Here is a 26,602-nt window from a genome sequence, read left to right as displayed (position 1 = left end):
ATTGTGATAGGGGAAAAAAGGCTCATTGGCCATCTTGTAAACATGAAATATTTCCAAGTTTTCTTTTAATTATAATACCTATTTCTGCCAATGTGTAGTAGAATCAAGGAGATGTTCATGGATTGAATTTATGGGAGTGTGAATTGCAGTGGGTTCTCTTGCACACTAATTCTAAGCTACACATCTGACCAAGCATAGTTTATACATATGCATTCTAACTACTGTGTATTCTTGCCATTTACTTTGAAGAATGTTTGGGTAACATCTGGAGTTAAAACTGTTTCCTACCCATAAAAATATGTTGCCAGGATATGTTTTATAAAGGGTAGTAATTGATTCAGGATCTTAGAAGGCCTTTGTCTCCTTGGTTGATAAGATGACCAATTGCTTTTAGAACATTTTCACTCATGACTTTGAAATTCATGGGGTGGAAAACAGATGAAGTACTACAGTTGCTACTGAAAATAAACACTAATATTAGTATGGCTGAATCTAGGTAAATAGCAAGCATTTAATGTTTTACCTATAGTCCCTTCTATTTTCCCAGTACTGATAAAAGAAATACCTCTCACAAATTAAAAAAAAAGTGAATGTATAAAGATTTCCTAAGAATGTAGTTATCTACTTGTGATACACCCTGGAATTTCTAGTACAGAACTCAGAAGAGTACACAAATCTATAGACAAGGTTTCTATTAAACATTGCCTAAATTATTTAACAATTGCTTGCCTCCATTCTGTGTTATGCTTCTGTTACCCAACCTTTTATCTGGGCATTTAATACCACCTTAACTTCTATAAACATATATAAGTGAAGAAACGGTCTAATTTATAGAGAAATACTAGTAATCCATCATGTAACTTTTCCCTGGTCCTGCACACTACATTTTGTCTCATAAAGCAGAGTGCATTGGCCATAATGAAAATTTTTGCTAAGTATTTTCTGAAGCAATTTTCCTGTTATGTAAAGCATGTTAGTGTGCTTAATACAGTTCCTGGCTGACAACTGTTAATGTCATATCTATAAGATTAGTCCTCTTGCTTGGCAAATATTACCAAGAACATTTATAGTAACTTAAACTTTTTAGTACTCTATTTGCATGGTTATTTTACCTTATGGATAGGATTAGGCTTTCCTAATAAAATGTTTTAGGAAAAAAGATTAAGATTCATATTTCCTTAACCATTCAACCCTTTGACTTTAGTTGTGATCTACTACCACTTTGGCATTTAATTTAAATATATTATCACAAGAGGGCCTAAAACCTCAGTCAAATATAGGCATATCTGAAGTGGGGTTAGGACTCAAAGGTACAGTAAATTACTATACATAGAACATCACTAACTTCTCTGTACATCAAAAGGAAAAGGCATGCCAAATACCACTCTCTAGTGGCAGTCCTCCGTTAGGCAGGACTACTAGCACACTGGTGGGTGAGGGGGATTCTCAAAGTTTTAGACTCCTAGGTTCATATAGGTAAAAAAAAATTGTAAATATAGAAGCTTTATGGAAATTCTGTAAAGGAAAAAAATGGAAATAGGAAAAGAAAATGAAAAATTATGTTTTATAATCTAAACTTAACAGCCACATAACATTTTTCACTAGATTAGTTAACAACAGCAGAAAGGTACAGTTGGAATCCAGGTAGAAAACAAAGTGAGTTACATCTGTATTTGCTGAGTAAAAAAAGTCTGGCTTAATAGGTCAAGTCCTAGTGTACCACTCTGGAGGACTGAAATGGAGAAACTGCTAAGAGATGAGTAGATGAAGTTTTCAGGTGCTTTAGAAATCAGGTCAACCCTCAGTCTGCTGAAATGGAAGGGATTCAGGAGAAGCAGATATGTAGATGGAGAGGAATATCAAGGGGCCAGTGTATCACTGACTCCCACCTCTGCCACCTTAATAACTTTGTGACTTTGAGAAAGTTACACCTTATTATTTTTAATACTGACATCCCACATGACACCTAGAACTTCCCAAAGTATTCCAGGAAGTCCAATCATTTCATCTTACAACCATGGAAGCTGGCTTAGGATAGCCAAATGATTTTTCTTCTTTCTCTTACATAGATCAATAATCCTTAATCTCATGATATGCATAAACACAGACACATACACACAAATAATCCTTCATCTCATAATTATATATATATACATGCACACATATATAACACAAATATAAATACATATATAAATTGTACTTATAAAATTATATATACATTGGCAATACACCCAAATTTAGAGGAAACTAGGGGAGCCTGGGTGGCTCAGATGGTTAAGCGTACGACTTTGGCTCAGGTCATGATCTCATGGCCTGCATCAGGCTCTGTGCTGACAGCTAGCTCAGAGCCTGGAGCCTCTTTCGGATTCTGTGTCTCCCTGTCTCTCTGACTCTCCCCTGCTCATGCTGTCTCTCTCTCTCTCAGAAATAAATAAAACATTAAAAAAATTTTTAGAGGAAACTAATGGAGTGCATAATGAAACTTGGGTTGACAAAAAGAGACAAATAGAGGATATGGCTAAGCATTTATTTAAAGAATAGAGAGAAGAGCTATGAATGTTAGACCAAACCATGAAAATAAATAATTAAGGGTAGATCCTGAAGTTTAAAAGTTATATTTAAAGCAAAGGAAGAATTGTTTAATGAACTAGGGAATAATTTGTAAAACTAACCAAGAACAAATAAATTATATGGGTTAAAAAATCAAATAGATTTTTTAAAGTTTTAGATAAATCCAATAATTATAAAGAAATTTGTTAAGCAAAGTTAGGGATTTTTAGAATTCATCTTTTATTTTTTTAAAGCCTGGTGTCATACATCCTCCCAAAAAACATACCTAATAATGGCACTATTAGAATGTTGCATTAGATCCTGAGTCTCAGTCACTATTGAAATTATTTATATCTCCTATAAAATCACATTGCTGCCAAAAACTGCAGCTCATTCTTAACAATAGTTCCCTAGAAAATACTAGCTTAAAAAAAAACTTTGCCCACACTTACCTTCCCGTTTGTTTAAAAAACTGTTCTTCAAATTCTCTTAAGGCTTTCCGAAGTCTCTTCTTGTCAGCCCTAGTTTCTCGGAGATGGTCAAGAAGTACAGGCCTATACCAAGTAAAATACAGATTTGCCGTTACTGAACTCTGCATTATTGAAACATCAAGACAATTTATCAATTCATCAAATCATATTATGATACTGATGGGTAGCCTAAAAGAGTATCTTTTGAATAAATATAGTATATGTAGAGCCTAATCATAGGGAAGCATATAAGCAGAGGATGAAAACAATGTCATAGGAGAGGAGAAGGGAGAAGACAAGCTGACTGAGTGACTGAATCCATTATAAAATGTGGTAGGGTGCAGCGCCTGTCTAGCTAAGTCAGGAGAGCATGTGACTCTAGATCTCAGGGTTGTAAGTTCGAGCCCCACATTGGGTGTAGAGATTACTTAAAATCTCAAGAAAGATAAAAATGAAGTGTGATGAGGGTAATGACCATATGAATGGACGAGGGAGAAGGAGACATTGTAAAAGAATACTCATTGGTATTTGGTGATAGACTAGACTTAAGAGACACAAGAGGAAGAGAGTTTAAAGAAAATTCCACCCTTATTGTAGAGTATAGCGAAAATGGCAAAACCCATGGGAATGAAACTAAGACCTGAAATGAAGGTAGAGTTAAACTGAAAATTCTACTCACTTCATTCTACTAAGGCAAAGTCATACACTTTTAGAGCAGGAATTTTTATCTAGTGAACTTGTGCATGGTTTCAGAGACTTTGAACTCCCTAAAATTATATATTGACATTTCTTAAAAAAAAAAAAAAAAAAGAATTCTAACACCTCTCAAAAGCTGCTTCAGAACAACCAAACAACCAACAATAAATAAATGAAGGAAAGGAAAGAGAGGGAATGAGGGAGAGAAAGAAGAAAGAAAAAAAAGAGTGGAAGATGGATTTTCTGCTTCCAAACATTACTTCTCTGAGCCGAAGTTGTGGTACCAACTGATTCTACAAGCACACTAAAATCTCAGTTTACAACTTAGTCCTTAGTCTCACCTTATATATTTTGGGGGATTCCATACCTATCTTGAGGTATACACTTACCACACTATAATACATGTTAAAGGAAATCTCATAATCTGGCCTATAATATACAAACTGAAGAAAGTCAAATGATAAAAGGAATGCTGCCTACTAAAAAATGGTAATGATAATACTAATGAAAATACAAATAGCTCCTGAGGGTGGTAGGAGAAGAAGGGCAACTCATTTTCTTAAGCCCAAGGAGATTCCCAGCCTAGAGAAACCATCTTATCTAAAGGCCCTGACAAATGTTGAGTCATGTGGGATCCCAATTCCTTTTGGTCCAGCTTTTTCAAAGGCCAGCTCTGCTTCACACACTGCTGAGAATTAGACTGGTGCCAGACCCTGCTGAAAAGATATGCAACTATAGGAAATTGAACATTAGCATTTTTGGCAACTTTGGGACCTTATTGGGAGTGTTGGTTCCTCATGGCTTTGTCTTCTCAATTCTCCAGTAAAGAGAACAACCAGATTATGCTTTTAAGCTGCTCTCTGGCAGGTTGCATTTTTTAGAGAGCCTAACAGCTCTTGTGAATTTTGTATGCACATATAAGGTACCCCAGACTAGAAGGAGTTAGAAAGAGACTCTATATTTAAGATTCATACTCACATCGTGGCCTCATGTAAATTGGACATGGATAGAGCTGGTTGTTTGATTTCTTTTTTTTCATCTGGCAGCAGGACCCTAATAGGCTCAGTTTCATTAGAAAAGGTGAGGTGGTCACCAATAGGAAGGTGAGATGCTGGATCTGGCAAAGAAGGTTGTTGGCTTCCCTGTGGACAGTCTTCATCAGAGTCCTCTTCCTCCTGCTTATCACAAGCAGAGTTAATTCAAGTCACAAAAATGGTAAGTGACTCTTGAAGCAAAAACAGGAAGTGGAACCACAATTAGACACCATGAGAAGAATAGGTGAACCCTGTACCTACTAAAAAACCAGAAACAACCAAGAGTGACTCTTCTCCGGTTGCATCAAAGAACTTACAGAAGTTAATGAGCAAAGAGGCACCCCGCATGCTTGGCTAAAATGCTCAGCAAGCTCAACTTTTTGCTGGGCCAAAGAAGGCATAGAATCTAGGATATGGTCCCATTCTTGGTTGCACTGCCTCCTAGTTCTTCCCTCTCACTCAGACATGGGCCCCAGCTTCACAACAATTACATGGGTTAGGATGAAAGGGACTTCAGACACATTTTGCCATTCAGAAATACCCCACATCAAGTCCTGGTGTGAGCCACATTCCGATACAGAGAATAGTCAGAAAATTGACAAATTCAGAGAAGAGCTCTATGAAGGCCAAAACAAAATGGAGTTATTCCTTAACCTGTTCTGCTAATACTTACCAGTATTACAAATACAACCAAAAGAATTTCTTGCAAGGAAATCTGAAAATCATACCCCATTTTAAACCATGCTTCCTTACTGGAAACATTTTAGAGATTATGAATCACTATTGTGTTTGTCTTTGAAATTGTGAAATTATAAATGTAGTCCAGTATGCTTAAATGTATATTTGTTAATGTTTATTCCTTTTTATATTGATACTTTGAGCAAGTGACTGTTTTAATATTAATGGAGTAGGATTTGTGGTGCCTTTCCAGTTCTGTATTCCCATAAATCATTCTTTATTAAAAACAGTCTAGCTCAATTTCAGTGGCCATGTTTTCTATTGAAATAAATCTTGTGTTTTATACAGTGATTGTCAAATGGTACGAAAAACAAATGTTTCATTGTATCAAGGAATATGTAGTCAATTTTCTTATTAAAGAAGAAAAATTAACACAGAGAATAGAAAGGCTCTGTGTGGTCTAGCTGTGTTGTAAATTAGATGATGCTAAATTGAAATTCATCAGTTGTTCTCCTCATCCAAGAAATTGAAGCAAATATTAAAACTGACTTCAAAAATGCAATTGCTGGGGCACCTGGGTGGCTCAGTTGGTTTAAGCGTCTCACTCTTGACTTTGGCTCAGCTCATGTTCTCGTGGTTTGTGAGTGCGAGCTCTACAAGAGCCTACCTGGGATTTTCTCTCTTACCCTTTCTCCCTGCCCCTCCCATGTGTGCTCTTTCACAAAATAAAATAACTTTAAAAATGCAATTTCTATATATTCCTGTTCCATGATAGTTTTAATTGTCAGCCACTTGTTAGGTATAATATTTGGTTCAAAGGAGACCACATTTCTAGTTTGTGAAATAACAGCTGACCTTGTTAGCAGCATATACTGCCAAGAGGCTTCTTTATAACTGTCATAGTGCTGCCTCCCTACTTAAACAATACCAAGCACAAGTACAGGTTTCTAGTTAGTGCAAGCATCCTGACTTACAATTGTTGGAATAAGGGAAGGTGTTGACAAGATTTGCTTGATAATTCTGTATCGGTCATAAAGAGGCTTTATGAGGTTCTTGTCTTGCTTAGCTCCCTGAAAAACATGAAATTAATTATTATTCCTTTCTCAGAAAAGAATGAAAACATGTCAGTATTTTTAGCAGGAAAAAAACATTTTTGAAGCCTCAAAGTAAGGAATTAATAATACTATAATGCAACAGTAATTAGAGAAAGGGAAGTCACTTATAAGATACTGTTTAAGGCACTTGCCAATTTCCTTCCAGGAAAAGTTTCTTAAAGGATAGGTCCAAGTTTAGAAAGATGTTTTTAAAGCTTTCTGAAGGAATCCTAAATATGTAAATGGTAAAAAGCCCGTTATTTTACTTCTTCATTCTTAAAAAACAATATGTAGACCTATCGATCTTTCTTCTGAAACATGTATTTTATCTGGATCTTCATGATTATATTCACATATATAATCACTTCGTATAGGTCCTCATCACAAGCTTGGAGTGTATACTAGCTTACTAGCTAGCTCTGCCATAAATTATTTTTACTTAACAATTATTATCCTCATCTTACCTGTACATTAAGGAGGTTGGAATTACAAAGTTCCTTACAACTGGAAGATTTCATAAACTCTTGGTCCAAAAATGTATTCTTCTACCTCACTGCTGTATGGCCCATCCCTAAGCACTACTTTCAACAGGTCACACTGTGCATAAAAATTTAAATAGCTTCCTATTTATCTATCAATCCTCTACCTATCTACCCCCCACTACCACCACTCCTCTCTCTCCATCCAAAGTGACCAAACCTCTGCTTGCCTTGGTTTTCCTCCCTTCTGTATATCCTACATTAATTTTCTATATATTGAAATAGCAATTTTTTTCACTGTGGTCAGATGGTTCTCACTCAGTAACTAGCAGGAAGGGAATAGTCGAAATAGCACAGAGCATAATCACCCAGGTATCTTTTGTCAAAGTACACATACCTAAGGTGCTCTCTAGATCTCTGCCTTCCAGATCCCACATAGGGATCCTGAAGGAAAAGAACATGGCTTAAGCATGTGTATTTTTCAAACTTCCTAGTTATTCACATATCACCCTACCCCTGTCCCAGTTGAGAACCATTCTGGCCCACACTTAGCTCCCTTTTCTTTGAACTTTTCTGTCTTATTATCTGGGCCTTAACTATGTACTATATTTCAGTTTTGTCTCCCAAATGAATTAGAAGTTTCTTGAGGACAAAGATTATATCACATATTATTAAAAAAATTCTCACAGTACTCAATAAATACAAANCTCAGGCTTAAAAACAAAAGTACCCTAATTTTTAACAATCTTCATATAAATTCCACAGGCTATAACCTAAGACTTTCATTTTCAGTAGAAAGATCACCTCTCTCTGTAGGAGACTTTTAAATATTGGTTAAGTAACTTAGGGTTAAAGAGCCTTTCGTTTTTCCAGCCAAATCATTTCTTAAATATGTTCTTAGTCATGATACATCTTGGCATATTAAAAAAAAAACAATCCTTTCATCTATTCTATGGGGTTTTAGTAAGTAATAAAGAAAAAAAATCTCAATCCAAGTTCAGAAAACATGAACAATGATTTTTATTCAGTGTCTCATTGCGACTTATATTCCAGAGAAAGCACTTCAGAAATATGATGTATTTAACTATTATTAGCATCTCTCTATGGCAGTTTGATTTTTGTAATTTTATTTATTTTTACTATATTCTCTGGATTCTAGGAAAGCTAAATTCTGTCCTAAAAGAGAAGAAGAGTAACCAAAAAGCAGCTTAGAATGATAAATGCCATCATACAAGAGTATCTTCCAAAGATGCCAGATGAAAATCAGGGCCCAAGTAAAACGTATGCGCTCATCTTTCACTCTGATGAGTTGATTTTACTCTTAGAATCATTACCAAAGCAATCCCTTAAAAGAGACATGACAATTCAATAGATATAAGTACAAAGCACTGTCAAAACTAATTCTGTAAGTGCTCATCCTCAAATAGACAGGAAGGCAGGCTGCATGAACTAGAAGGGTTAGTGGTCAGACAATGTGCCAGGAGCTCTCTTCTGCTCACAGACCACAGACCTATGGCGAGAAGCTGTAGGAGGCCTGCAAAGTCAATCTTCATGAAGGAAGATGAGTCCAGAGGTAGGCTCTAAACACCAAATGTAAAAATTTCATAAAGGTCTCTCTAGAAAGGAAATAATTCTTCATCTTGGAAGTTTTAATATTTAATGTATTTTCAACATTAAAGCAAGGACCCCAGTTGAAAATTATCTAGCAATTTGAGTTTAAAGAAATAGAACCTAATCAGATAATCTCAAAGGCTAATGAGTTCACTGAGGAGCCTGGAATAATATAGCTACTGTGGAAATTTGCAATCCTCCCTTGGCTTCTTCTGTGGTTTTTAGACTCTCCTGTAGGAACTACCTGATAGCTGACTAGCCTCTTTCAGGTTTGCTATGTTAAACTCCCCCAGGAACNATCCTCCCTTGGCTTCTTCTGTGGTTTTTAGACTCTCCTGTAGGAACTACCTGATAGCTGACTAGCCTCTTTATATCTAATATCTAATAACTACAGCTTTAGATATTGAGGGCTACATTTTCCACTAGAGATGCCTTCTATTTAAAGGGCCTCACTTTAGCCTACTGCAGAGATGCTAGCTTTATCTGAAAGGGTGTCTGACACATATCAGACAGTTCAACAGATATTTCATTTAAAATAATAGAAGTAAATTGCCATTTAAGCAAAGGTAACTTCCAAAGATCTCAAATATGTTTCTCTGATCTTTAGACTCTCATGTGCATGTGCCTATTAGACTTAGATGTCTCAGTAGGGTGACCAACTGTCTCCATTTTTCCAAAATGTGGCACTTTGAAGGACATGAAATTTTCAGAATCCAGGAAAATCCAAGGAAATCAGGGATGGTTGGTCACTTTATTCCTCAAAGATATTAAAGTTAACATGCTCAAAACAGAACCTCTTAATTTTTCACTCCAATCCCTAATCTGTTCCTTGTATAGTTTCCCCTATCTCAGTAAATGGACCTGTCACCATCTTGGATTCTTCCTTTCCCTCACTCCCTTCTATCCAATGATTCAGCACATCCTTTTGATTCTGCATCCAAAATATACTTTGAATATGTCTATTTCTTTCCATTCCCAAGGCTTTCATGCTAGTCCAAACCACCCATTTCCTCTTTCCTTTTCCACTCTTTTCCCCTGTGATTTATTCTCCATGCAGCAATCAGAGTGATTTTTTAGGGGCACATGGGTGGCTCAGTCAGCTAAGCATCTGACTTCGGCTCAGGTCAAGATCTCACAGTTCATGAGTTTGAGCCCTGCATTGGGCTATGAGCTCAGAGCCTGGAGCCTGCTTCAGATTCTGTATCCCCCCCTTCTCCCCCTCCCCAGCTCATTCTCTCATTCTCTTTCTCCTCCCTATCTCTCGTCTCTCTGTCTCTGTCTCTCTCTCTTTCTCAAGAATAAACATTAAAATATTAGTCAGAAAGATCTTTTAAATGTAAATCATACCATGTCACTTTCCTGCTTTCAACCACTCAACAGCTTTCTGATACTTTAGATAGTAGCCTAAACAGTACTGTCTCAGGGGCTCCAGTCTAAATTTCTGACTTCATCTCATGCCATCCTGTGCTCTAGCCCTCAGACCCAACAATTCCAAGTACACACAAGCTCTCCCTTCAAGGCCTTCATATATGCAGTTACATCTGCCTAGAATGATTTTTGCTGCTCTCTCGGCATGCTGATTCTTCATTAAATGTCACCCACTGGTCTTCCTAATCACATTATATAAAGTAGAAATCATACCCATTATTTTCTACATTATCTAATTCTTTGCACACTACTTATCAAAATCTTTAATAATTTTACTTATTGAGCTGTTTGTTGTATCACAATTTTCACACAAGAACATGAGCTCCACAAGGACAATAACCCTCATAGCTTCTCTATCTTGCTTATTATATCCAGCATGTATCATACATCACAACACATAATAGGCACTCAAATATTTTTGCAAATGAGTGATTGCCCACTAGTCACCAGGCATCTTTCCTTATTGTTACAATAATTATGTAAGTAGGTATTATCTGTATTTTATAGATGAGTAAATTGAATCTCAGAGAAATAATTCACTTGCTAAGTGTACATGGCTAGAAAGTGACTTGTTGAAGCATTGAATCCTGATCTAAGTCTATCAATCCTAACTCATCCCTCACTGTTTTAATCAAGTAGAACATAGAATTAGGACTTGAGTGTTGACCAAGCTTCTTTTATAGATATGGCTAGGGCAACTAGAACATACAAGAAAGACCATAAAAAGCACTGAAAGAAAACCACTGTAGTGCCTGAGAGGGAGTGAGTGAGTGAGTGAGTGTGTGTGTGTGTGTGTGTGTGTGTGTGTGTGTGTGTGTGTGACATCCACTTATCTGCTGGCTATCACAAAAATCTAGAATCTTTGGTGGGGAAGGAATGAGTTGGCCAAGTGGATACAAACCTATTCACTTCTTACAACATAGAATTTTTTTTTAATCTAAAAGTATTTCATAAAAATAGAGGTGGCCAAAGACCCATTTCTGCTTGTACATCACAAGTCTCCATGTGAAGAACAAGTCCAGGGGCATATGGTGAGCCTTTTGGGATTTGGCATGTGTTGTCACCTATGATTAAGACCAGATAATGTGCAATAGAACAGGTAAAGGCAGAATTCTCCTCAAGAATACTTGATTACAAAGTTAAATATGCTAGTTTGTTCATTCATCTGTCCATTTATTCAGCAAACATTTATTCAATACCTACTATGTACAGACACTGTAGGATCATGAGCTACAAAGAGCTCTTCTACTCAAGATGTCTAAAGAATAAAATGAGAGACAAAATGTCATACAGCATAGTTAGGACTATGATAGGGAAGCTACAACTCTTATTCAAGAAATTAAAAGCAACCATACCACTCCTAGAGTTGATACAGAAAGGACTACAAGGAAGGTTCCCAGGCATAAATGAAATACAAGCACAGATATGCAAGATGAGAAGGAATTAACCACCTAAATACTAATTGCTTTCATTATTTTCTTTGTCAAATATGATAAAGCTTTTCTTTGAGCTCTAGGCCCGTATGTCCAAATGCCTAATGGACAACTGTACCAAAATTTTTCACAAAGATTTTAAAACTAAGATGTCTGAAGACTTCAGTCTAAAGTCTAAAACTGAAGTCTTTAGACATCTTGTTACGTCACACTCTCTTAAAAAGCCTACCTCTCTATTCTTTTAAGATACTAAACCATTTTCCTTACTATGTATACCTCATCCCAGCTTTATTATTTTTAAATAAAACATGATAACATGGAATTGTAATGCTAATCTTGGGTTAATTTGCTAACTTATTGGGGGAATGAGGGTGAAAGTAGATATGCTATACCCTAATATCTTGTTATCTGCTTCTCACCAGCATTCAATACTTCCAGAGTAACACCCTGGAATTAAGGGGTAACACCTATATAGGTGTTATGGTCATGGTCAGTAACTTACTAGGAGCTCACCTGACTGAAATTCAGAGCCAGTATCCTAAAGATGTTTATGTGGTGCCAAGTGCTCTTACAAATTGGTCAAAACCATAGTCTCGCTGGAATCCTATTGAGCGTTGGGGTCTATGAGGATATGGTGAGGTACCTTAGAATCCTCCTGAGCAGGAAGCTGCTCTCTCTTCTCCTTCAGACATGTCAACACAGCATCAGGAGTCTCCTCTCCAGAGGAGCTTGGCTCAGGGCCCACAGCTTCTGGCTTCCCATTCTCTCTGGGAACTGCAGGTTGCTCACAGGACAGGTTTCTAGGTGGCCCTTTGGGAGCACTCCCTTGTTCTTCTGACAGCTTCAGCTTTAGTTCTGAGAGAAATGCCATGAGTTATCATGAGCAAAGAGGACTCACTGGGCTTAAGAGCAGAGAACCTTTCAGAAATTCCCACTGCTGATGTCAAGTCAGTGAAAATGAACAGTGTTGTTGATAGCTTTCCACAGGGCAACAGAAATAAGCATATTTCTGGTTCTTCCAGAACCAACAGCATAAACTCCTAATTAGATGTGAAAACAAAGGGCTCTAGAGGCTGGGATCTCATGGAAGTGGAAGGTTATTTGTGGAAGTAAGTCAGTGGTTTAAATTTCAGAGGATGAGATCTGGAGTAAGATGGTACAAGGCTTTCAAAGAATTCACCCATTACCTACCACAACATCTGGAATTCTATACTTACAGGTTCATTTGCTTGAATTTTGAAAGTTTTGTGTAGTTAAGAGCCCCTGTGTAAATGAAAGCACTTCTGTAAGGCTTAACACATGCAGAAATCCAAGGAAATACAGGAGGGATAGGAAAGGAGAGATGGGATGCCAGCCCCAATTTGACAGATTTCACAATTTTGTCTAATGTCATCTTTAAAAATCCAAGAATCACCATTTTTGCAATGTGTTTTCATATAAACCTACATAACTAAAAATTAAAAATCCACCTGGGAATTATCAGGGAATTACATTTCAGAATATGCTAAGAGGTGGGTAATTTCAATGTGGTCATTTATATTAATTTCTCAATTACAGAGCTCATTTTCTTTGATGTTTATTTTTTAGTTAGACTCTGGTGTGATGTTTAAACATTGCATATTTTATAAACCTGCGACATCATTACAGTTTAATACCACTGAGTGAAGATTCCCTTCTAGTTGCTTATCACCACTCTTTTAGAAATTTGGAAAAATTCCCATATCTATGTATTGAAATAAGAATATGGGAAGAGAAGGAAAAAAATTTTTTATAGTTTTTTAAAAGTGTATTTATCTTGAGACAGAGAGAGAGAGTGCAAATTAGGGGAAGGGCAGAGAGAAAGAAAGAGAGAGACACTCTCAAGCAGCTCTGCACTGTCAGCACAGAACTGGATGTGGGACTCAAACTCACAAACCTTGATATCATGATCTAAGCCAAAGTCAGACTCCTAATCGACTGAGCTAGCCACCCAGGCACCCCAGAGGAAGAAAGTAAATTTTTATTGGTAAATACCATAGTCATTTTAAATGGATTTTAGAGTTAATTAATACTCATATCGTCATCATCTCCAGAGAAAGAGAAAGAGCACTAGATTAGGAGGTAAGAGCACTGAGTTTTACATCAAGATCACTACCTCCAAGCTATGTAAATTGTCTCTATCTCTGGACATAAATGTCTGCGTATGTGCAATGGGGTATGCAGAGTAAGTGATTGTTCAGGTTTTTTTCTAACATCCAAGAATCCAGTAACCTAGGGAAGTTACTACTCCACATGCCAGACTTTGGAGTTCTTCAGGTTCTTTGTAAGGAGAATTATTAGATGGGGCCAAATAATGAAAGGGACCCAGAACCCTTTGTTTCAAAATGGAGCCTCCAATCTAGGTGAGAGATGAGGTTTAAGAGGGCACAGGTGGAAAAGAATAGAAAATGCCTGGGAGCAAATTATCTCTATTTTAACTGCTTCCTTTCTGGAAAAAGAGATTCTTGACTGGCACTTACCTTTAAGTTGTTTACGACCTTTAGCCAAATCATTCATCCATTTCAGGACTTCAGGATTAGAAGTCTTGTCACCATGTGAAGGCTATGAAAGAAAGGAAAATGTGAGTGGAACAGAGGGAGTGAAAGAGAAAAAAGGAGAATCAAAATTTTTGGACAGCCAAGACACATAGGGATAGTTCAGAAACATATAAAGCTGGGAGAGAAATTCTGGTATGACAACTCCAGTTGAGTTTGTTCTAAAGAACAGAGCAAATATTCTTGACCTCCTCCACACTTTTGTACTCTCCATGGGCATTGTTCCTAAACATGCCTGGTCATTCATTACTTTACACAGAGCCCTGACCCTGCCAGTGTCCCCTACACTCTGAGTATCAATGACCCTGTGGGCCACTCACACCCCCATGTGGTTGCTAGGCCATTCTTGATATCAGTGCAAATGACTGCACTGATAGAAACCAGTGCTTACTCATTTGCCTTTACTCACACACAAGGTTTATGAACACAACCTATCTGGTTTATACTGACAAACTAGAAGACTTAGCTCCTATCAGTCATTTCCACCAAGCTCAAGAAAGGAAACCCCAGGATGTCTAACACCTGACAATAGTCTGAGAAAATAAGTATTTCAGGGGAATACCCAGATATCTAATCATCTCACTGTTTATTACAATCAGTATCCTACTGGGATAGCACTAAAGTCAAACTTAATCATATGTGCCTGACCTTGGTCAAATTACTTAGCCTCAGTTTCATCTATCAAATGAGGATTATAACAGCATCTCCCTCATAGGGTTGCTGTGAGGGATAAATTAGTATATAAAACAGGTAAAGTAGTTACTGGCATATGCTATACACTATAGGTGTGTTAGCTATAATTACAAATACTATTATTATTATTATTAATATTATTACTGGCAGTGACAATAGTAGTAGTGTTACTATCAGACTTTCATGGGAATTCTGAATATGTTTTCACCAACAAACATACATGTAGGGGTATGTATCTCTTGCCACATAGCTAATCTAAATTGGATGTGACAATAAGAATATATTTTTGATTTTTGAAGGATAGGACTCTCTTAATACAAGTATTTCACTTTGATTTCTGGATTTCTCCTCAGAGCATAAAAATGAATTTTCTCTAAGAAAGATAGACAAACATACTTAGCCTCTATCCCCATATATCAGTGAGATCATTCTTAAACAAATCAGGCCACCTGCTAACTGCAATGCAGGCTCAAGAAGATTGGTTACTTTGAATTGAGTATATACAAGGACAATATAGGAATGTTCATGAGACTTAATCATAATTATAATATTGCTAGAAATATGTACATTAATAAGTAAATATGTACATTGACTAAGTCTATGGGCTCTGCTATGTTTTTTTAAAGGATAACTAAGTCTGTATAATATTAGCAAGTTTCTAGTAAGAAAGGTATCAGGAGAGAAATGTGTCTTTCCTAGATTCAAATGAAAAAACAGTCATCAATGGTACATGGGAAATTAGATATATTAATAGTGAAACTCAAGGCACAGTACTTTCACTTCTAGAATGATGTACAAACCATATATTTTTGAATCAAGATAGAAAAGACTGAAGGAAAACAATAAGTGGTTTTTTCCTAGGGGAGCTTAGATAGGATAGTATGGATGGTTTCCATGAGTAAAGCTCTGGTTTCAGTACCATGGACAGTGACACAAGGACACGCCTCCCAAACAGCTTAGCCTGGTGCTACCCATGATATGATAGAATGATGCACTGTGCCTCTTCCCTGATATACATTTAGTATGCTGGCTTTGGGTAACAGCCTGGTTTTACATTTGGCTTTTCAAAATCCTCACATAATTCTCCATGCTGATCTGTAAACACATCTTATTTACCTGGAACACCTCTTTCTCACTGGATATATACAGTTACCATCTTTCAAGTTAGTTAATTCAAGTTAGTTAACCTACAGTGTAGTTTTGGCTTCATGAGTAGAACCCAGTGATTCATCTCCAACATATGACACCCAGTGCTCACCCCGAAAAGTGCCCTCCTTAATGCCCACCACCCATTCAATCCACCCCTTGACCTTAATCATCTTTTGAAGTAACATTAAGAACAAAAACCTAAAACCCTAGAACCAAGGACTACTAAAGAAATAAGCTCTCACTATTGCAAATAGGATTTAGGAAAATTTTAAGGCTGATTTTTTTTTCTGACAAAATATTTTAAATCTGGAAATCACTTTCTAAAATGACTTTTTTTAAATTTCCTTACTCCTGGGGGAGCTTTCAAGAGTTTAAATCAAGCTCACAAGGATGACAGCCTTAAAATCACATGGAAAGTTTTCATATACAAGCTGTGGATCTTCAAGCCTTCTAACTTCTAAATTGAAATACTTCAGTTTAATAGACCCAAGAGGATATAAACCCAGAGTTACAGTGTATATTTTGTTCAATGCAACTAAAACAAGACCTGCAAGGCACACGACTGAGGGCACAACTGGACTAGATCTATGCCCTATCAAAGTCAGTTCAAAAGACACTTTAGAAAGAAATCTGGATTAGGAATGAAAAGACTTGTGTTGTCTTGGCTAGGTCAATTCTTTGCTGTGTGATACTGGGGAAGTTACTTCCTTTCTCTGAGCCTATTCCTTCAATGGTCAAACAAGAAATAAGACTTGCTGATCCCTTCTAATTCTGAAATTCTATAATCTCACAAATTGTGGACATCCAGCTGAAATAGCCTTTTCTAAATCCATGAGTCTCATGATAGTTAAATATAAAATTAATTGTAGAAATAAACACGGTTTTGGATAGGAATATAAAATGGTCACATTCAACAGAGAAAGAAAGGTGCATGTGGTACCAGAGCATCAGACTAGCATGGAGACCCAGCAGGAGCTCAGACTGAAATATTAGCTGTGGTGCTATTAATTCCACAATTCATCTGGCAGGAAGGAAAGCCTTACATCCAGCAACCAATTTAAGCCCATCGACATGTCAAACCTCTAACCACAGCCTGGCACCCTGACAGCAAGGGTAAGGGAAGCTCTGTTCCCTGAGACATTAAAGTTTCTGATTACACCAGAGATTATTATACACACTGAAGCAGTGGTGACCATGATGCCCTCTCTTTACTGTTCCTAAATACATCAATCTGCATTTGTGAACGTTTAAGTATGTTGTGTGGGCATGTGTCTGCACCAGCTCTAAAACTTTTCTAGACAAACACAGGAGGTGCCAGTAGAAATTCTATTAAAATAGCCTGTTGGGTGGCTCTTACAATTGAAAGAAGTAATCCAGGGTCTGTGGCTGATGGCTGAAAAATTTAGTAAAGAATTAATGTGTCCAATATTTCTTCCTCTTTGGACAAGGCAGGGGCTGTCATGGGATAGCCTGGTCAAATATCACTCAATAGATTAAAAATGTAATAATATTTAGGACCACTTACTTCCCTTGGGTGAAACACTGTAATAAGCATTATATTACAATATACTATACACTCATTTAATACTCACAAACTTAAGAAGTCACTACTAATATTAACTCCACTGTGCAGATGGATAAACTGACACTCAGAAAGATAAAATAAGTCCAAAGTCACAAAGTTCCTAACTAGCTGTGTTAGATTCAAATCCAGACCAGTCTGATTTAAGAATTGCCAGGTATATAGCAAGCTGACACTGTAGACACGGAGGGTGTAGAAAGTGGGGAATGGAGGGAAGATGCTTGAGACAAAGAAGGGGTCCTTGATTGCGTGTTGAGTGAGAGAGCAGAGTTCCTGTGCCTGAAAGCAGGAAGCTGAGTGACACCATTCTCACCTCCCAAACAGGCACATACCTGCGCATACACACACGCACACCAGCCTGCCCCAGGAAGCTAAGCAGCGCCACCTAATGGGGCCATTACACCAAGCCCCGCCCAACTCCACCCTCCAAGCACATGCCCTAGAGGACCACAAGTCTCTCCATCTGCTTAGTGTACAGATTATGTACAGACTATAGAGTGCTTCATAGTTTGAGTTCTACAGAAAACTGGATGTAACTTCATTCAAGTTTCATTCTGTTTGCTGGTTCATCTATTTGGGTTTTTCTTTCTTCTTTCTTTTTCTTTTGCTCCTTTTCTTTTTCTTGGATAAAGAAAGAGAAAATTTTATTTTTATTTTCCTTTTTTTTATTTTTAAAAAACTTTTAACAATTAATTTTGAGAGGCAAAGAGAGACAGAGTGTGAGTGGGGAGGGCAAGAGAGAAAAGAAGACACATAATCTGAAGCAGACTCCAGGCTCTGAGCTGTCAGCACAGAGCCCAACATGGGGCTCTAACTCATGAACTGCAAGATCATGACCTGAGCTGAAGTCAGATACTTAACCCACTGAGCCACCCAGGCGTCCATATTTTCCATTAAAATTTTTTTTTAAATTCTTTTTTACTATGTTTTTTACTTTTTGGTAAATATTTTATTCTATTTTACTTTATTTATTACATTTTATTCTATTTTATTGTATATTTTTAATTTTTAAACTCTTTCTTACTTTATTCTTTTTCTTTTTTTTTCTTTTCTTTCCCTTTTATCTCTATTCTATCAAGTTTCTTTCAACAAACAAACCAAAACACACCTAGGACCTAGCTTCTTTTATTTGATTTTCTGTGTTGTTTTTAATTTTTAATTTTATTTTAGTAATCCGTTTTCTTCCTCCAAAATGAAAAAATGAAGGAAGTTACCTCAAGAGAAAGAACAGGAGGAAATGACAGCCATGGGCTTAATCAACACAGATACAAGCAAGATGTCTAACTAGAATTTAGAATCACGATAATAAGAATACTAGCTGGAGTTGAAAAAAGTGTGGAATTCCTTTCTGAATCCCCTTCTGAATATAAAAAGTAAAATCTAATCAGGATGAAACTTAAAATACTATAACCATGATGAAATCTCGAATTGATGCCCCAGTGGCAAAGATGGATGAAGCAGAGCAGCAAATCAGTGATAAGAGAAGATAAAATTTTAGAGAATAATGAAGCAGGAAAAAACAGGGCAAGTAAAGCAAAAGAGCATGATACAAGAATTAGAGAACTCAGTGACTTATTAAAAAGGAATAACATCTGAATCATAAGAGTCCCATAAGATGAAAAGAGAGAAAAGGGGGTAGAAAGTTAATGTGAGCAAATTATACTGGAAAACTTTCCTAATTTGGAGAAAGACACAGATAGCAAAATCCAAGAAGGACAGAGAACTCCCATTAGATTCAACAGAAACTGATCATCAACAAGTTATATCATAGTCAAATTCACAACATACGCAGACAAGGAAAGAATTATGAAAGTAGCAAGGGGAAAAAAAGTCTTTAACCTATAAGTGAAGACAGATCAGTGTTGCAGTAGACCTATCCACAAATACTTGGCAGAAAGAAGTGGCAGAATATATTCAACGTGCTAAATCAGAAACATATAAAGCTAAGAATTCCTTATCCAACAAGACTGTCGTTCAAACAGAAGGAGAGAAGAGTTTTCCAGACAAACAAAAACTAAAGTTCATGAACACTTAACCAGCTCTGCAAGAAATTTTCAGGGGGACTCTCAGAGGGGAGAAAAGATGAAATAAAACAAAAAAGATGAAAAGCAACAAAGACTAAAAAGGACTAGAGAACACCACCAGAAACTCCAACTTTACGGGCAACACAATGGCACTAAATTCATATCTTTCAGTGCTTACTCTAAATGTCAATGGTCTAAATGCTCCAATCAAAAGACATAGGGTATAAGAATGGATAGGAAAACAAGATCCATCCATATGCTGTTTACAAGAGACCCACTTTAGACCTAAAGACACCTTCAGATTGAAAGTCAGGGGATGGAGAACCATCTACCATATTAATGACCACCAAAAGAAAGCTGGAGTAGCCATACTTATAGCAGACAACCTAGATTTTAGAATAAAGAATGTAACAAGAGATAAAGAAGGACATTATATCATAATTAAGCGGTCTATCCACTAAGAAGATCTAACAATTTTAAACATGATGCCCCACTGTGGATGCACCCAAATATATATCAATTAATCATAAATATAAAGAAACTCATTGATAATAATACCACACTATTTGGGGACTTCACCACCCACTTACAGCAATGGACAGATCGTCGAAGCAGGAAATCAACAAGGAAACAATGGCTTTACATAACACACTGGACTGGATGGACTTAACAGATATATTTGGAACATTTCATCCTAAAGCAGTAGAATATACATTTTTCTCAATTGCATATGGAATATTCTCCAGAATAGATCACATACGAGGATACAAATCAGCCCTCAACAAGTACAAACAGATTGAGATTATATCGTGCATATTTTCAGACCACAATGCTCTGAAACTCAAAATGAACCATAAGAAAAATTTGGAAAGACAATGAATACTTGGAGATTAAAGAACAGACTACTAAAAATTAATGGGTTAACTAAGAAGTTAAAGATGAAATTAAAAAGTACATGGAAGCCAATGAAAGTGGTAACACGACAGCCCTAAATCTCTGGGATGCAACAAAGGCACTTATGAGAGAGAAGTAGATAGCAATCCAGGCCTTCCTAAAGAAGGAAAAAAAGTCTCGGGTACACAACCAAACCATACACCTTAAATAGCTGGGAAAAGGACAGCAAATAAAGCCCAAATCCAGTAGAAAACAGAAAATAATAAAGATTAGAGCAGAAATCAATGCTATCAAAATTAAAAAGAAAAAAAAAAAAACAGTAGAACAGATCGGCAAAACCAGGAGCTGGTTCTTTGAAAGAATTAACAAAATTGAAAATCTCTAGTCATACTGATCAAAAAGAAAAAATAAAGGACCTAAAATAAATAAAATCACAAATGAAAGAGGAGAGATCACAACTAATACTGCAGAAAAACAAATAATAGGAGAATATTATGAGCAGTTATATGCTAATAAATTGGGCAATCTGGAAGAAATGGACAAATTCCTAGAAACATTAACACCTAAACTAAAACAAGAAGAAACAGAAACATGAACAGACCCATAACCAGTAAAGAAATTGAATTAGTCATCAAAAATCTCCCAACAAACAAGAGTTCAGGGTCCACTGGCTTTCCAGGAGAATTCTACCAAACTTTTAAAGAAGAGTTAATACATATACTTTTGAAGCTGTTCCAAAAATATAAATAGAAGGAAAACTTCCAAACTCAGTCTATGAGGTCAGCATTGCCTTGATTCCAAAACCAGAAAAGAGCCCACTTAAAAGGAGATCTACAGACCAATTTCCCTGATGAACATGGATACAAAAATTCTCAACAAGATATTAACCAACTGGATCCAACGATACATTTTAAAAAATTCACCATGATGAAGTGTGTTTATTTCTGGGATGCAAGGCTGGTTCAATATCTGTAATTAAATCAATGTGGTACATCATATTAATAATAGAAAGAATAAGAACCATATGATCCTCTCAATACATGCAGAGAAAGCATTTCACAAAAATACATCATCCTTTCTTGATAAAAACCCTCAAGAAAGTAGGGATAGAAGGATCATACCTCAAGATCATAAAAGCCATATATGAAAGACCTATCGTGAAATCATCTTCAATGGGGAAAAACAGAGCTTTCCCCCTAAAACCAGGAACATGACAAGAATGTCCACTCTCACCACTATTATTCAACATAGTGTTGGAAGCCCTAACCTCAGCAATCAGACAACATACAGAAATAAAAGGCCTCCAAATCCGCAAGGGGGAAGTCAAACTCTGGTTCTTCGCAGACTATATGATACTCTATGTAGAAAACCCAAAGATTCCATCAACAAATTGCTAGAACTGATCCATGAATTCAGCAAAGTTGCATGATAGAAAATCAGTGTACAGAAATTAACTGCATTTCTATACACCAATAATGAATCAGCAGAAACAGAAATCAAGGAATCTAATCCATTTACAATTGCACCAAAAACCATAAAATACTTAGGAATAAACCTAACCAAAGAGTTGAAAAATCTATACACTGAAAACTTTAGAAAGCTTATGAAAGAAATCAAAGAAGATTAAAAAACATGGAAAAACATTCCATCCTCATGGGTTGGAAGAACAAATATTTTTAAAATGTTGATACTACCCAAAGCAATCTACATCTTCAATACAATCCCTATCAAAATAACACCAGGATTCTTCACAGAACTAGAACAAAAGAAAACCAAGGCTGGAGGCATCACAATACCAGGCTTCAAGATGTATTATAAAGCCGTAATCATCAAGACAGTATGACATTGGCACAAAAACAGACAGATAGGTCAATGGAACAGAATAGATAATCCAGAAATGGGCCAACAAACATATGGCCAACTAATCTTTGACAAAGCAAGAAAGAATAGCCAATGGAATAAAAACAATCTCTTCAACAAATGGTGTTTGTAAAACTGAACAGTGACATAGAGAAGAATGAACCTGGACCACTATCTTACAACATATAAAAAGATAAACTCTAAATGGATGAAAGACCTAAACATAAGGCAGGAAGCCATCAAAATCCTAGAGGAAAATGCAGACAAATCCTCTTTGACCTCCGAAATGGCAACTTCCTACTAAACATGTCTCCAGAAACAAGGGAAACAAAAGCAAAAGCAGGGACTCCCGGGTGGCTCAGTCGGTTGGGCGTCCAACTTCGGCTTAGGTCATGATCTCACTCATGGGTTCAAGCCCTGCATCAGGCTCTGTGCTGACAGCTCAGAGCCTGGAGCCTGTTTCAGATTCTTTGTCTCCCTCTGTCTCTGACCGCCCCCCCCCTTCTCTCTCTCTCTCAGAAATAAATAAAACATTAAAAAAATTTTTTTCAAAAAAAAAGCAAAAATGAACTATTGGGACCTCAACAAGATAAAAAGCTTCTGCACAGTGAAGGAAATAATCAGCAAAACTGAAAGGTAAGTGATGGAATGTGAGAAGATATTTGCAAATAACATATCAGATTAAGTGTTAGTATCCAAAATCTCTAAAGAACTTATCAAACTCAACAGCCAAAAAACAAATAATCCAGTGAAGAAATGGGCAAAAGACATGAATAGTCAAATTTTCCAAAGAAGACATCCATATGGCTAACAGACACACAAAAAAATGCTCAACATCCCTCATCAGAGAAAGACAAATCATAACCACAATGAGATACCACTTCACACCTGTCAGACGGCTAAAATTAACTCAGGCAACAACAGATGTTGGCAAGGATGTGGAGAAAAAGGAACCCTTTTACACTGCAGGTGGGGTTGCAAACTGGTGCAGCCACTCTGGAAAACAGTATGGAGGTTCCTCAAAAAGTTAAAAATAGAACTACCCTATGACCCAGCAATTGTACTTATCCAAGGGATAAGTCTTTATCCAAAGGATACAGGAGTGCTGTTTCAAAGGGGCACATGCACCCCAATGTTTATAGCAGCACTATCAACAATATCCAAAGTATGGAAAGAGCCCAAATGTCCATTGACTGATGAATGAATATAGAAGATGTGGTATATATATATATGCATATATATATGTGCATATCCACATATATGCAATGGAATATTAACGGGCAATCAAAAAGAATGAAATCTTGCCATTTGCAACAACATGGATGGAACTAGAGTGTATTATACTAAGCAAAATTAGTCAGTCAGAGAAAGATAAATATCATATGCCTTCACTCATATGTGGAATTTAAGATATAAAACAGATGAACATAAGAGAAGGGAAGCAAAAATAATATAAAAACAGGGTGGGGGCAGGATATCAGAGACTCTTAAATACAAAGAACAAACTGAGGATTGCTAGAGGGGTTTGAGGTAGAGGAGATGGGCTAAATGGGCAAGGGGCATTAAGGAAGACACATGTTGGGATAAGCATTGGATGTTTTTTATAAAGGATGAATCACTGGATTCCTGAAATCATTATTGCATTATATGCTAACTAACTTGGATGTAAATTTATGAAAAGAAATGCCCCCCAAAAAAGAATTTCTAGGTATATATACAATGGAATATTATTCAGCCATTAAACAGAATGAAATCTTGCCATTTTCAATGATTTGGATGGAGTTAGTGTGTACTATGCTAAATCGGTAATGGGCTAAATTGATGATGGGGATTAAGGAGGCCACTTGTGATGAGCACTGGGTGTTGTATTTAAGTGATAAATCATTAAAGCCTACACCTGTAACCAATTTTACTCTATGTGTTAACTAATTAGAATTTAAGTAAAAAATTGAAATTAAAAAAAAAAACTGGCAGGTAAAAAATATTAACAGGCCCTGGAAATGGAGCCTACTCTACACTCCCCAAGGTCCATCACAGATCCAATAACACTCTAGCTGCAAACAGAAAAAATCAGTTTCTCTCAAGATATCTAGAACTTTCAAAATGTGGATACTTGCAAATTTTACTTCTATTCCTCCATTGCAAAACCCACTCATCTTTAATCTACCACCCCAAGTCTGAGCTGATAGAACACAACTACCTAAGCCACGTTACAAGTCTTTTCTGGGTCTGTTTCCTTATCTGTAAAATAAAGGCCTACATTCATTATGTGTAAAGTGCCCTCCTGCTCTAAAAAGGTAAAAGATAGTAAGTAGCTGGGGCACCTGGGTGGCTCAGTCCATTGGGCGGCCGACTTTGGCTCTGGTCATGATCTCATGGTCTGTGGGTTCAAGCCCCATGTCGGGCTCTGTGCTGACAGCTAGCTCAGAACCTGGAGCCTGCTTCAGATTCTGTGATTCCCTCTCTCTCTGCCCCTCCCCCACTCAAGCTCTGTCTCTGTCTCAAAAGTAAAATAAACACTTTAAAAATTTTATTAAAAAAAGACAGTAAGTAGCTTCGAGAAGGAAAAGGTTGTCTTGCAAAGCTGTCTGATTTTTTTTTTCCTGTTGTGAAAAGCTAAAAATCACTCTTTACACTCCTCGTTTAGTGAATTGGAAGCCACTGTGGGAAACAGTCAGAAAGAATGGGAGATTGGGATATCATCCACTCTAACCTCCCTTCCCCAATCTTACTCGACTCACAGGGATGTGCTGATTGCCTCTGTACCAAGGCTTAGTGAACCTTTAAATATTCAAGATGTATGAGACAATATTCCCTGTTCTCTTTTATTCTGAAAACAAGCTGTCTGGGCCTTCTGCCAAAGACCCAATACCTTTGTGCAATTCTACATGAATATGATTTTTCTCTATGCCATGGTCACCATCAGGGAAGATAAATAAAACTAACACTGGCCATGAGGACACTTACCTCTCTATTGTTTCTTATATAATGAAAGAAAAAGTTCATTATTACAACACTGCAACACCAGCATGAAGACTGGTGTCTCTTGGACTGGAAAGGATAGATTGAGGTTTGTTCTTATGAGTGGCCTGAACAGATGCCACTTGATAGGTTCTTATCTATAAATCAGGAGGTATTTTTATGTCAAAGAAAACTCTCCCTCATTCTGTTCTACAAGTAGAGATTCTGTCCTTTGGGTCCTTAAAAGGTTCTTACAAACCTGTAAATGGTAAAGAGTTAAAGGAAAAATAAGATCATAATTCAAAAGCTTTCTAAATTTCAGTCCTAGACAAATTAGTGATAGTAATGCTTCTTAGGAGGAAAAAATAGGAGGATCGATAATCAAATCCATTTGGAAATAAGAGTTATAATCAATTACTGGAAAATATCTTTGCAGGGAGCAAATGATAGCGTGTGAGAGTAGGACAGATTCAGGATAGGAACTCAATTTCTGATAGATCCTGAGTTGGTGAATGAAAACAGCTATCCCCTGGCACAGAGGAGTACCCAAGAAGGAAGAACAGAAAAGCCCACACACCTTGGACACAATCTACCCTTATTTCAAGCCACAGGGTCCTTACCCGGTATTTCTTTTCTTGTTCAAATTTTTCTTCAAATTTCCGAATTTTTCGCTTGAGGCTCTGGATGTGCTTGGTGAGCTGGGTAATGGTCTGTGGCTCCTTGCTATCAACAGAGCCACATCGTGAAGAACTTCTTGGCCTGTAGTGATTGCAGGGAGGGAGAGAACCATCAAAAGCCATGGTCTTCCCATAAACATGGTCTATAAACCAAGCTTCCTGGATTATCAGAGAGGACAGTCCATTATTTGATGAGTCTACCATGGTGGCATCTGCTCATTAATAGAGACCACTGATCACAGAATTCCATTATGGAAAAATGCTATCAGGGACTTTAATGTACAATGTCAGAACATTAGTCTAAGAAATGCATTTCCTAAAGCTTGGCAGAGGCCAATTTAAGACAAAAAGAGATAGCCTGCTGTGATGTCATTCCTAACAGGTTGCATGAGACCACCTAATAACATCTTCAAAGAAGATATAGATAAGTACTTACATTTTCTTGACACAATAGTGCCTTTGTAAATCTAATAAGAAGAATGGACTCATCCCCTCCAGAAAATACCTTCATCTTCTCACATAGCCCATACTTTACAATAGCAATAACCCATTAACTCCCTCAAATCCATCAATAGACAGCCTGCAAGTTCAGATTTGGAAAATTCATTAATGACAACAGAAGTTACTAAGGAGAAACTAGGATTCCCTAAACATATTTTCAGTCAAGGGATACTCATGTTAGCTTTGCCTCAAAATTATTTGTAGAATTTTTTTTT

At 36.9% G+C, this 26,602-nt stretch overlaps 1 protein-coding gene across 3 annotated transcripts in view; it reads right to left on the bottom strand.

The window, feature by feature from the left end:
• FAM13C (family with sequence similarity 13 member C) overlaps positions 1–26,602 on the bottom strand; it is a 155,092-nt gene that overhangs the window by 1,184 nt on the left and 127,306 nt on the right. For 2 of the 3 annotated variants that reach the window (XM_077765229.1, XM_077765227.1), the window contains 6 exons: positions 25,830–25,968; positions 13,972–14,053; positions 12,117–12,328; positions 6,403–6,498; positions 4,695–4,894; positions 3,003–3,104 (listed from right to left, as the gene is read on the bottom strand). In XM_077765229.1, coding sequence (XP_077621355.1) covers positions 3,003–3,104; positions 4,695–4,894; positions 6,403–6,498; positions 12,117–12,328; positions 13,972–14,053; positions 25,830–25,968 — 831 coding nt within the window. The remainder of the gene's footprint in view (positions 1–3,002; positions 3,105–4,694; positions 4,895–6,402; positions 6,499–12,116; positions 12,329–13,971; positions 14,054–25,829; positions 25,969–26,602) is intronic. The other variant, XM_077765228.1, reaches the window with a different exon arrangement.

Source organism: Crocuta crocuta, unplaced genomic scaffold (assembly GCF_008692635.1).
Source record: "Crocuta crocuta isolate KB4526 unplaced genomic scaffold, BGI_CrCroc_1.0 scaffold244, whole genome shotgun sequence".
Taxonomy (NCBI): domain Eukaryota; kingdom Metazoa; phylum Chordata; class Mammalia; order Carnivora; family Hyaenidae; genus Crocuta; species Crocuta crocuta.
Note: the sequence above shows the minus strand (reverse complement) of the source record. Positions and strands in the feature narration are given on the sequence as shown.